General features: G+C 58.6%; 8 protein-coding genes across 8 annotated transcripts; 4 read left to right on the forward strand and 4 right to left on the reverse strand.

The window, feature by feature from the left end:
• Positions 1-1,952: 1,952 nt before the first annotated feature.
• Positions 1,953-2,834, reverse strand: SDRG_06065 (hypothetical protein). The gene is made up of 3 exons (XM_008611824.1): positions 2,402-2,834; positions 2,299-2,357; positions 1,953-2,254 (listed from the first exon to the last, which is right to left on the reverse strand). The coding sequence occupies exons 1-3, from the start codon at positions 2,713-2,715 to the stop codon at positions 1,989-1,991; spliced, it is 639 nt and encodes a 212-aa protein (XP_008610046.1). The 5' UTR covers positions 2,716-2,834; the 3' UTR covers positions 1,953-1,988.
• A 184-nt stretch (positions 2,835-3,018) lies between these two features.
• On the forward strand, positions 3,019-3,829 carry SDRG_06066 (hypothetical protein). The gene is made up of 4 exons (XM_008611825.1): positions 3,019-3,136; positions 3,179-3,325; positions 3,373-3,528; positions 3,576-3,829. The coding sequence occupies exons 1-4, from the start codon at positions 3,047-3,049 to the stop codon at positions 3,651-3,653; spliced, it is 471 nt and encodes a 156-aa protein (XP_008610047.1). The 5' UTR covers positions 3,019-3,046; the 3' UTR covers positions 3,654-3,829.
• On the reverse strand, positions 3,740-4,419 carry SDRG_06067 (hypothetical protein). The gene has a single exon (XM_008611826.1). The coding sequence runs from the start codon at positions 4,391-4,393 to the stop codon at positions 3,848-3,850; it is 546 nt and encodes a 181-aa protein (XP_008610048.1). The 5' UTR covers positions 4,394-4,419; the 3' UTR covers positions 3,740-3,847.
• A 331-nt stretch (positions 4,420-4,750) lies between these two features.
• Positions 4,751-5,437, forward strand: SDRG_06068 (hypothetical protein; the record flags this gene model as incomplete). The annotated part of the gene is made up of 1 exon (XM_008611827.1): positions 4,751-5,437. The coding sequence occupies one exon, from the start codon at positions 4,751-4,753 to the stop codon at positions 5,435-5,437; it is 687 nt and encodes a 228-aa protein (XP_008610049.1).
• Positions 5,438-5,450: 13 nt separating this feature from the next.
• Positions 5,451-5,860, reverse strand: SDRG_06069 (hypothetical protein; the record flags this gene model as incomplete). Its single annotated transcript, XM_008611828.1, has 3 exons — positions 5,451-5,501; positions 5,550-5,683; positions 5,731-5,860. 3 exons carry the CDS (start codon positions 5,858-5,860, stop codon positions 5,451-5,453), a joined length of 315 nt encoding a protein of 104 aa, XP_008610050.1.
• A 125-nt stretch (positions 5,861-5,985) lies between these two features.
• Positions 5,986-7,054, forward strand: SDRG_06070 (hypothetical protein). Its single transcript, XM_008611829.1, has 5 exons — positions 5,986-6,319; positions 6,366-6,441; positions 6,487-6,613; positions 6,665-6,828; positions 6,872-7,054. Exons 1-5 carry the CDS (start codon positions 5,992-5,994, stop codon positions 7,038-7,040), a joined length of 864 nt encoding a protein of 287 aa, XP_008610051.1. The 5' UTR covers positions 5,986-5,991; the 3' UTR covers positions 7,041-7,054.
• SDRG_06071 (hypothetical protein) lies at positions 7,027-10,879 on the reverse strand (the record flags this gene model as incomplete). The annotated part of the gene is made up of 11 exons (XM_008611830.1): positions 7,027-7,118; positions 7,162-7,928; positions 7,976-8,182; positions 8,228-8,958; positions 9,007-9,306; positions 9,359-9,854; positions 9,900-10,006; positions 10,050-10,145; positions 10,191-10,340; positions 10,383-10,653; positions 10,704-10,879. The coding sequence occupies 11 exons, from the start codon at positions 10,877-10,879 to the stop codon at positions 7,027-7,029; spliced, it is 3,393 nt and encodes a 1,130-aa protein (XP_008610052.1).
• A 264-nt stretch (positions 10,880-11,143) lies between these two features.
• SDRG_06072 (hypothetical protein) lies at positions 11,144-11,499 on the forward strand (the record flags this gene model as incomplete). Its single annotated transcript, XM_008611831.1, has 2 exons — positions 11,144-11,436; positions 11,481-11,499. 2 exons carry the CDS (start codon positions 11,144-11,146, stop codon positions 11,497-11,499), a joined length of 312 nt encoding a protein of 103 aa, XP_008610053.1.
• Positions 11,500-11,608: the final 109 nt, after the last annotated feature.

The raw sequence follows: 11,608 nt of genomic DNA on the forward strand, positions 1-11,608 counted from the left end.
TCACCCATATTTGATACTGCGAGATTTTGGTGAAGTGCATCTGGTGGCGCGTACCGCACGTCTTAAAGTTCCGTGACTAGGTAACGTTATAACTGTGTCTGGTGTTACATGCGCACTGACTCAGACCCAGAGTCGTGCGCACCTCTGGCAGCGATTATGCTCGCTGTCCATAATCGCAGGCCACACGCCGTAGCCGCGGATTTGATTGCAAACACGAAGGTAAAGACAGTTATAACACGCGCCACCCATCGTCGACGGCAGCACGATGACTAGACACTTCGATACATTCGCCACCAGTTGCGAGACAGCTGCGCGACGAGATTCGCAGTCGCGACCACGTCCGATCTAATGCTCTTGTGGCGCAGAGATTGGAAGCAACTTCCGCTACCACAAAGGCTTTTGACCGCATCAGCCTTTGGACTTCCTCAGATGCTTGACATGACAGGCGGCGCCATGACGGGAGCGTCCTCCATCACGCAAGCCAGCTCCGAACTGATGGAAAGCGACATGCAGAGAGTGATCGATGACCGAGTAACTCACTGCGTTCGCAGGATCCGAGATGTGCTGAAGAACTGGCATTCGGGGGAGACCCAAATTCGAGAGACTGGAGGTCTCGCGACCATGTGCTGCTGCACGGCTCGCAAGCGGCCAATCGGCCGGCGAGAGGGGCAGGCGCAAAGAAGACATGTGTTGACTCACGACAGCAAAACTTCAATGACAGGTTCAACGTGCCGCGTGTCTGTGAACCTACGAATCGTCAATCGACAGGTCGCAGCACTGCTACACGCCGATGACGCAAGACCGCGGATGGATAGTGCAAGCCTTTCCGTTGTCCCTGGTACCCATGGACGGACGCGTGCCTTCGGTTGGGTGACTTTGTAATACTGGCACCAGCAGCGTCGAGCTCACTATAGCCTAAGCAGCCATGATCACCGCCCGAAATCAACGTGTGATCGACTATGTGAAGAGCGCCGCGCCATCAAAGTTCAAAGTGGGACGTACAATCACCAAAAATCACCCGATCCGTCGCGGCTGTCATCGTTCGAGTCGGTGTCTCATGGTCAATATGAATGGACAAGTGCCGACAAGTCATCAACGAACAATGCCGCACCTGGTCGACTCCAGTGCGTGGCGATCTTGTGCGGGACACACGGGCGGGGACTCATGCGAAACCCGAGAGGGGACTGGCTAAAATCGAGCGAATCAAACGAACGCCACGTTCTCAGAACAATTTGATTCGTCTCTTTTCAGCCAATCATAAGGCTGCGTTTTGGCGGGATGTCGATTTGTTGGAGAACTATCTGACTTGAAGATCTGGATTGCATCCTTCCGAGACGCGTCGCACGGGGCAATTTGACACTGCTGCGTCATAGCGGCGTGCCCACTGCAGGGGGTACGAGGCAGAAACTGTCGTCTCCGGCTCTATTCCCAAGGCCACGTGCACTTGTTGACATGCATTCTGGAATAATTTAACGTTGGGACGAGGCAGACGGTGGTATTCCAGGGGGTCTAATCAAGCAAATAAGACATTTGTTTGTACATAAGACATTTGTTCTTATTTCCCTTGATGGTGGTGTAGAACTCGCACGATCGCGATATCGTACGGACAGGTCGTTTCCTAGTTGAAGACAATTTTTCCACTCGCAGGATGTCTCCAGGTTAGCGTCGCTCGCATCAATATATATATATATATGAACGTGTTTCGCGTTATCTTCATAGTTACACAAAGACTTCGCATACGTAGAGACTAGCAATCTCCTTCTTCTTCATTCGCTCGCCGGTCCGTGGCTGCGTAGGCGGCGGCGCGGGGGCTCGTCTGGCTCTTCGCATCAAAATGACATTTTATATTTCCTAGTGACCTCTTCGCTCGGTTGGACCAGCTCTTGTGTTGCGGGTAGCTCTAAGAATGTTCGTGGCGGACCAAGTTCGGCTGCCTGTTGTACAGACTTGGCTTTATCTCGACGTTAAAAATAAGCTGTATTGCGCTCTTATTTGCTGCCGCCAATGACGAGTTCAAAGACTAGGATGGCCGAGAGCACGAGGATCGCGAGGTAGAGCCGAAAGTTGCTACTGCGCTTGGCCACGAGCTCGGCGCGGTCGCCTTCCGACTCGAGCCCGAGCGTCGCGCGGTCAATGTCCTGGTTCATATCGTCAAGCAGTCGGTGGTGCAAGTCGGTCTCGTCCTTGATCGCAAACGAAAAGTGCTTCAAGTTCGCGACGCCCGACCCAATGATCGCGAGTTGGTCGTCCTGGTCTGCTCCACAGTATGAGACCTCGAGCTAGCGTGCATCTCGTTACCTTGCATCATTTGGTTCTGGATGCGCAGCATTTGCGAGCCGGCCTCGACTGTTGACGCCCTACTTAAGGCCGTGAGCATCGTGCCAGTCAAGATGGCGCCTACCCGCGCGTGCCTTGGGCGCGGCTGTTGTACGTCGTCAAGAGCGCCGACGTCTGGCCTTCCAGCGTCTTGAGGAGGTCTTCTCGCCGCCGGATCTCTTGCGGCGTCGCGACAGCGTTGGACGTCGGGACCGCGGTCATCGCGTCAAAGTCGCGGCGCAGCTTGGCGGCGCTCTGCTGCAGCGCGAAGACGCTCGTGCCCAGGTTCGTGGCCGCGCTCGTCCGGACCATCGAGCTCAGGCTCTGCTGCGAGGCCCGCGCGTTCTCGAGCCGGTCCATCCAGGCGCTCCAGGCGGCCGCGCTGCTTGTCTTCGCCATGCTTCTGCTTCGCCCCAATCTGCGTCGCAGCCGTTGCCACGCCGAGCGATTTAATAATGAAAATTAATGGCCAATACTTACATCCAGTATAAAAGGAATAAAAGAAGATCTTCCACCGTGAATTATATAGGGGTCGCTGGACCTTGGACTTTGTATACCTGATTGAAGTTGCCGATTTTAGTCGCCTGTTGAACCTGCGCCGCGAATACAGCTCGGTGATTGGCTCATGTATTTTTAATTAGTGTATGGTGTATAAGCCACACTAATCATGAAACATATTATAGTGTATATTTTGGGCTTATCCGGCACGACGGGAAGTTCGACGACGAGCATGAGCGCAAAGCACGAAGCCCTGCATGCAGCGATCTGGGGCGGCGCCGCCACCAACGGACCAGCGCCCCTGTCGATTGGCCGCCAATACGTTCGTCGTCGTCTACCAAGCTGGGCTAAGGCGCCTCGGTAGGTTGTTGTCGCGCTGCGCTTCATCTTGCTTGTTGCGTCGGCGGCGTATGAGAGTGCGTGGACAACGGACGCGGCCAAGGCAACCGGTATTGCGCTTGCGCTGTACCTCTTGGCGTTCCTTCTCTTTGCGCGACGCCAGCTACCACTCGTACCACGCGCTTCTCTATGCAGCTTGGCACAACGGACTGTCTGTAGTACATTCGGCTGGTCTTCTTCCTCACACTGCTCAGCGCGTTCGCCGACGTGGGCCGCCCGCTTGTGCAGTTGCGAGGTCGAGAGCCCATGGACTGGCCTCAAGCGACCTTGTTCGCTGCGACGCTCTCTGTTGCCTGTGCCAGTGTTGGCATCAACGTACGTACTTGTAGCAACAACCCATCGAGCATCCTGCCTGTTTCTAGATCCACATCTTGTACCAAGTGGTACAGCAGTCGTTTACCAACAAACAACGTCGCAAGCTGGCCAAGAAGCAGTCGTAGCTGTGTGCTGTAGCCGCCGTCAACGACCACTCTCTGGACTTGTCCTCGATGGTGTGGCCCCCCGCGCCCCTCCACGTTGTACACGACAACATTATCGTTGAGATATGGAGATAGAGTCATATTAGAAAGCTGACGTTCAAAGGCGCAAGGTTGTAAATGCGTGTCACGGCTAGTGCCTCTTGCTGCACGATGTACTATGGCAACGGCGGTGTCAAGTCGGCTTTGGGCGGCAGCATGTAGAGGTAGATGGGAAACTTAGCATCGGCCTTGGTCGCGCCGTCGGCCGTCGCAGCACACATACGCGTCTCGACCAGATACGGGTCCATGGCGTCAATGCGATAGAGGTACGTGAGGATACGGAGCGGCTTGGCGCGGAGGCGGCTCGTGCACGCTTCAAGCTGCCGGAACACTTGCTTGAGGCCCCGCTCAATGAGGAAGAGGAAGAGAACCGTCACGTCGTCGTCAATGGGAATCTCAAGCGCATTGCCGCAGTGTATGTGGACCTTGTCGCTGATGCCCATGGACGCAGCGCTGGCGCGGATGGCCTCGACGCGCGCTCGGTCGATCTCGATACCAATGCTCTTGGCCACGCAGAGCTCGGTCACCGCGTAGAGAAGGACGCGGCCGTCGCCGCAGCCCACGTCGCAGATGACATCGCTCGGACCGACCTTGGCCAAGGCGAACGCTTCGGCAAGGACGGCGCGGGGCGTCGAGTGCAACGTCTTGCGTGGGGCGATCATGAGCAAACCAAGGTCTGTGAGCGTCGATTGGCTAAAATAGAACGCACCGAGCCATGTGGATTGGTTGAAAATCAATGAAATATCTTTGGAATAGCCACACGAGTGACCACGGCGGGTGTGCATAGCGAAAGTACGCGCTCATAAGCACCTTTGCACTTCTTAAAGTAATAGTCTAGGACACTGTCCTCTTCCCGCTGCTTGGCTTGACCCGCGCGTGGACGTCATCCCGAGGCCGCCATTGAACGGTTGAACCGAAGGCGACTCGGATTGGCTGAAATGGTGTAAATGTAGTGATTGGTCAAAAAGAAAATTGTCGTTTTGGATTGGCCATTCTCCACTAAGTTCGGCCCAACACCCATGGAGCTCGGGTTGCCGCAGGACGACGTTGAGGTCGTCCGCGTCCGGAAGTGGCGCCGTGAGCTCAAGCCCATCGGACCCGGCGGACACCTCGAGATCATGTCGTGGGTGCCAGAGGTATCTGTACCCACGCTTGCTCTGCAGCAGTCGCGTCACCTGAACGCAGATCCGAAGGGCTCGTCGGCGACGACAAAGAAAAGTGCCAATGCGCGAAAGCGCGCCGCCGCCGATGGCTCAGCCGCGCGTATGACGCGCAGTCTGCGCCACAATGCCGGCAGCGGATCCGAGCTGTGGGGCCAACTGCCGCCGCCATCGACGCGCACGGCCACGCGTGGCAAGGAGGAGAAGAAGCTCGAGATCCATATGGCCCTCGACCAAGGGCAGCATCACTACGACGCGGTGCCACCTTCGCACGTCTCGTCGGCCGTCCCCACGGATACATCGGCGCCATCGTCCAAGCCCACGTCACCCGCCAAGGTGACGAGCACCGCGACGACGCCAGCCGAGCCGGTGCTTTCAACCATCAGCAGCGTGGACTCGAACAGCGACTTTCTAGCGGGCATGATCCCATATGACGGTAGCGCCGACGACGATGACGACGACGACGACGAAGGATACCGTACATTATCACCGAGCTCGTCGCCCGAGGTCTCGGCGTCACCGTCGCCCGCCGCGTCGCCCATTTAACGTTCTCTTCTATCTATTGTGTGAGCTTCTCGGCGAGGCGTTGCAGCATGAGCGTCTCGTCCGACTACATCGCAGCCATATCGTGGCAGATTCGATGCAAGGTGCAACGTACCGGTTTGGCAAACTTTGGGTTGTGCCGATAGAGATACTTGGCCAAGTAGTCGAGGGGCTTGATCGGCAGCACGAGTTCGCCGTTGCACTTGCGCCGGAGAGCATCATCGTGCGCACGTAAGAGGCTCTTGAGCGCTACCAAGATGCTTCGCAAGACGATGCGACGCCACGCTCGTACGCACCTGGGATCAAGCATGGCATGAGCTCGCGGACGAGGTACTCTTGCTCTTGCTGGTCGGCTTCCGAGCCTCCGCCGTGCACGAGCGAGGCCAAGAAGGCCTGCGCTAGCTCGTCTTCCGAGATCGTTGCCATTGCTTATTGCGAAACGGGCCTGTATTTTCGGCGGCTCGGCTATCCGATAAGGGGATCGTGCGGCGTGCCCCGCCGTAGCCTTCCCAGCACCCCTTTTTCGAAATAATAATAATAATAATATTATTATTGCGATGGACGAGGCGAACGTGTACACGCGGGACGAGACCGACGCCGACGTGCTCCTGAGCTCCGTGGGCCAGCAGGTCATGATGGCCTGGGAGAGAGACTACATGGAGCAGTGCGTCGAGCGCCTCGCCATCACGCCGGCAAGCGACGTCCTCGAGATCGGCTTTGGCCTCGGCTACTCGGCCACCAAGATCATGACGTACTCGCCCAAGACGTATACGATCATTGAATGCGACCCGGTCGTCATCGCCCGCATCAAAGCATGGGCGACAAGCTACAGCAACGTGCGCATCGTGCATGGCGCGTGGCAGACACAGCTACCTGCGTTGCCAGGTACGTCGCGTCCATCAACATACTGCAGCGCGCTCATGGTCCGTAGCCTTCGATTGCATCTTCTTTGACGACTACCCACTGCCGCAAAACGAACGCGATGATGCCAACCACACAATCTCACGGTACAACCCTTGATTTCACATCGTCCGCTGCCAACGAGGGCGTAGCTGGTACGAGTTTTTGGACCTCGCGCTTAACTGGCACACCAAGCTTCATGGCCGTATCACGGGCTACCTCGCACGCCCTCTGAGCCTCGAGCGTCCCGGCTGCACCGTCTCGCTGCGGGCCGTGTCGGTATCTCCACAGTCCTCCTTGTGTCGCACGAAGAACACAGTCGGGGTGTAGGTCGACGTGCCTCCCCACTGCTCGTACTTTCCGTATCAAGAGGCGCTGGTGCCGCTCATTACGCGCTGCGAAGAGGTCTCTCCACAGATTACGGCCTATGGCCTCCCGACACGCAGCGGCGTCGGTCCCGTGGCCGTCGCACACCCCAAGCTCATTGCACTGCGGTCACCTAACCCTACTCGTATGTATCCTCATGCTCACGTCTAGTCGTCAGCTCGATGCTCAAAAGCACAAGGAAGCGACCTCCTCCAGCGCACCGCCCGAGGTCCCCATCATGCCGACCCCCCGTTCGCGTGCTGATACATTGCGGGCCCTGCGGGAGGCCAAAGCTCGAAAGAACGCCACATCGAGTGCATTCGCCGCTAACTCGGGTTAAACTTGACGTAGACGCGCTTGTAGTGCTCGCTTGGGCCGGTGGGCAGCCCGAAAAATCGGTCGGCGCGCTGCGAGGCCTCTACGACAGAGGACGTCATCGTATGCCATTCCATCCCGCATACCTCGCGGACGATGCACGGGCCGCTTAAATATGCGCAAGTCGGCGTTGGGTGGCGCCGACGCTTTGCGGGGTGGAGCCGGCTCGGACGACTGCCGTCGGCTCGGGCGGTAAATGCTGTCTTTGTCAAAGCAGCCGTCGCCTCGCCGCGGCGGCACGTACGCCAGCTTCTTCCTCGCCGAGAAGATCTCTTTGTACGTGTCCCATTGATTGGAGAGCGGTGGCACTGGCGACGTGCACGGAAACCCAAAGCGCGTCGGCGTGGCGTAGCTGCGCGTCGGGCCAAAGGTCGGCGGCGACGCCACCGGAACCACGTACGCCGAATGGTGCGGCGAGAGCGAAGTCGCCTGGTTGCTCTCGTGGCTATTGTGCACGCGGCACATAAAGGTCGGGAGCTGCCGCCGCCGCTCAATGTAGGCAAGCACGAGCCGGTCGACGACGCGCCGTAATCGATCAACGCGGTTGTAGAGAAAGCGTAGACGGAGTCGGACGTGGGCAGGCTCGCGCGACTTGGTCTTGAGCGCAATGGCAAAGTACGACGTCACGCGCTTTTGCTCCCATAGCGTGCGCAGCTCAATCTTGGTTTCGCCGAGGACTTCGTGCCGGTCGGACGCCTTCTTGTCGTCCATGATTGTGATGACGAGCCGCGTCGACATGGACTCGATCGGCGCAAACACAAACTCTTCGTCCCACACGGGAAAGAGCGTGTTGGCGCGCGTGTTGCTCCGGAGCGCTTTGGTCGGGTGGTCCCGCTCCCACGCCCCACTGTCCCTACCCATCAAATGTGGATGCCATCCCTTGGTTGATCAATATGTCACCGGTTTTGGTGCTCGAGGTGCAAGAGCGCGTACGGGTCGCACGTGGCGCTGAGCCGGCGGGTGCACGGCAGGTTCGTCGCCGAGAGCAGCGTGACTTCGAGCCGGCTCTTGAGGCGCTGCGTGGCCGGATCCACATCCATCCGCGTCGCCGACTCGGTGCCTTGCTGCTTCTCGGCCCATTGCAGCTTCTTGCACGCGACCAAGAGCCTACTTGATCGGGTCAGTGCAAGTAGGGGTAGGGCGTGAGACGACTTTGTATTTTCATCCAGCGCCAGGTGGCTCTTGCTGTTGAGCTGCGCAAACGTCGGCGATGGCATCGACGCACCCGCTTCCAGTTGAAACTTGGACTGGTACGTGAACGTGACGTCGACCTTGTGCGGACTCGTCACTTGGTTGTTGCTGCCGTGGGTCTCCAGTACAATGTGCACCGGCGTGTTAGGGTTGTGGTTGGTGGGCAGCGATATGCGGTGCGGGGATCCTGGCGGGTGCGAGAGGAGCTGGCTCACGTGCGCAAGGACGTCGTGCTTGAGGCGCTCGTACATGCTCGCGGGGTCCGTCATATCGGGGCTTTCGGGTCTCTCGTTCGTGTGGGACAAGGCGCTGGCAATGCACTTGTAGCTAGCGTCGGGACAAAAGGGCAAAATGTTGTGTTGGACGTTGTAAAGCTCCGCGACGATCGCCTTGCGCTCTTCTTGGAGTACCTCCCACTGCGTCTCGTACCCGAGAAGGAGGTCGCAGAGCTCGAACCGGCGTTCTTGAAGGCTGTGGAGCACGGCGAGCTTCTCGCTCACGAGCATCCGGTTGAGCGGGTGCTGCTGGCCACTGGGGCTCACAGCGTCATGCTCGTTCGTCTCGTCCATCGCGTCGGCTTCTGAGCCGGTTGCGTCGGGCAGACACTGCCGGAACGAGTCCCGGAGCAAATGCCGGGGACTGGGCTGGACGCGGTACCCTTCGTGGAGCTCCTTGAGCCGCAACACTGGCGCCTACCATGCAACATACTGCTTGAAAGGATCGTCTACAGCGATGTGAACCTTGGGAAGCCGTTCGAGCTTTTGGAGCTCGTCGGCCCACTCTTCTTTCTGCGTCGTGATGCGCTGTAGCTTGTGCGTAAGGGCCGAGACCTCCTTGTCAAAGAGCACGTAGTTCTTGTCGACCATTGCGTGACGAGAGTACTGAAGGTCGGCTTGGAGCATCTCCCTCGTCTTGGCCACGAGCCGGCGTTCGATCTCACTGACCTCAGCTGTCGCCAGCTCGATCTGCGTCTGGAGCTCTGCTGCGCGCGCACTGCCGTCGTCAAAGTAGTACTTTGGACTCTGCGGTGGCGCTGGCAGCTGACACAGATCGACATGTCAGCTGAGATGCTCCTTGTGAACGGATTCGTACCTGGAACAAGTGAAGACGGTGGGCGTCTTGCTCTTTGAGAAGCGACTCCTTGACGGTGGAAATCTCTTGATCGACGGCGACGATCTCGTTGCGGAGAGCGAGCATCGTCGCCTCCAACTGACGCGTCTCGTCCGCCATGGACGCCTCGGCGGTATGCAGCGACTGGATCTTCTGGAGGAGGTACTCGCGGTTGAACTCGGCACCGATCGTTTGGTGCACGCTGTTGTCGGCAGGCGATGCGTCGTGATCGTTGGCAGAAGCACTGCGCTGCGGATGCTGCTGTTGGTGTTGCTGTTTGAGGTGGAGAAGGCGAAACGGGTCGTGGGCCGACCGCTTATCGATGTGCACCATGGCGAGTTCCTGCTGCAGCTGGAGGAGCTGCTCGGTGGCGGCCGACCACTCTTTGGATTTGTTGGTCAAAAGCGCCGACTTGAGTTGCAGCTCGTTCTTGAGCAGGACGTTTTCCGCTTCCAACGTTGCGCGCTGCGCCTCGATGCTACGCTACAGCTACAGCGTTGTCGTTCAACACCTGCGTACGTACCCGCACTGGTCGGCAAAGTGCTTTTTCCCGACCGCGTCGAGCTGCTCGTCGAGCGAGATCGACCCACTGAAGCGCTTTCGGCTCTTCTCGCGCTCACGGTCCGTGATCTAATGCTAGTGTTGAGCACCGACGCTCGATGCGGCGGCGTACCGTGGCGAGGTCCACCGACGTGAGGCCGGGCAAGGTAAAGATGACAAACTCTCGGTAGCTCTCGAGCTGCGCGATCGGGTTGGCTGTGAAAAGCACCTGCAACAAGTGATATCTTGATCGATGTTCTCTTAGTTGGTGGACCTTTTGGAGGTTGCTCAATGGCACCAAGACATCGACTTGCTTGAGGATCGCCAGTGCATTGCCCGAGAGGTCGAGCATCTGCAGTCGCGGCAGCTGTCGCAGGGTTTTGGGCAGCTGCGAGATAAAGTTGCCCGACAGATCGAGGATTTCCTAGCATTTTTGTGAGGTTTCTCGCTGAGTTGTTGTTGGTACCAAGTGCTCGAGCGACGGGAGCTGGATGGCCTTGATGCTGTTGCGCGCCAGGTGCAGCGAGCGCAGCTGCGATAGCGCATCGAGTCCGTCCATGCTGGTGAGGCCATGCCCACTCAAGTTGAGGTGCAAAAGGCTCGGGAAGGGCTGCAGACTCTCGATGGACTTGATCTTGACCTGGCCTTTCCGTGGCGATTGCCCCGGCGGAAGCTCGAGCGCGAGCGAGGTCACACTAGCAGGGTCGCTGCCGCGGCAAACGTAGCGCCGCACCACGCTACCATGCTAATGCGTGAGTGCCCATGGCTATTGCGTCGGCGAGGGTACTCGTCGGTGGCGGTCAACGGCCGCTCGATCGTCACGCCGCCTTGCAGACTCGTGCGCGCAGGGCTCCGGACCGTCGGAATCTTGGACGAATACTTGGACGATGGGATCTCAATCGTGAGGCCGCGCGGCCGCGCTGCTCGGCGCGTGATGCCGAGCATATCGCTCGGCGTCGCCATCGCGTGAGTGGCAACGGTTTTCGACTAAAAAGGGCGGGATGAAACGTAGCATCCGGATAAACTGCCACCGACAATACTGTCCACTTCGCTAGACAATAATGTACACAGCACGCGGCAGCTTTGCACAGCGATAGGTAGGTCGTCCGACGGTCACAATTCGACAACGGGTTGCAACCTGTGCGAGAGCTCTGTGCGAGGTGGACAAGTTGAAGTACACTATTTCGGGTCACGGACACCATTTCCACGTCCTTGGATCTTCGTACCATGCGGCTCCGCCACGTCGTGCGCTGCCTGGTCCAGGCCAGCATTGGCGTTGTCTGGCTCCACGCTGTCGTCGAGCAGCTCGATGCGCACATGCACGTGGGCCTCAAGCCGATGCTACAGACGCTGACCAGCGACGTGCGCCACGCGCTCCACCGCCTGTACCAAGCGCATGTCGCTCAGCCTGCGTACTACGTCCAGCGCGAGGTGCAGTTCTCGGACGCATCGGTCGTCGACCATTGCCTCTCGCTGCGGCGGCTCGAGCATGCTACAGCCGAGCTCTGTGCGATCGCCATGTGAGCTCCGCCGTCGTCGTCGCCGGCGCTGGCCGTGATGCTAGCACCACAGTCGTCTTGTAAAGTGACGCGGCAACATGAACGTGCATGCGCCATCATCCTCCTCGTTCTTGGTGCGAGTGAAAGCCAGGTGCCAGCCAGTCGCGGCGCGTGGGCCTGTCTGCGGGTAAAA

This window comes from Saprolegnia diclina (genome assembly GCF_000281045.1).
Source record: "Saprolegnia diclina VS20 unplaced genomic scaffold supercont1.16, whole genome shotgun sequence".
Lineage (NCBI taxonomy): Eukaryota > Oomycota > Saprolegniomycetes > Saprolegniales > Saprolegniaceae > Saprolegnia > Saprolegnia diclina.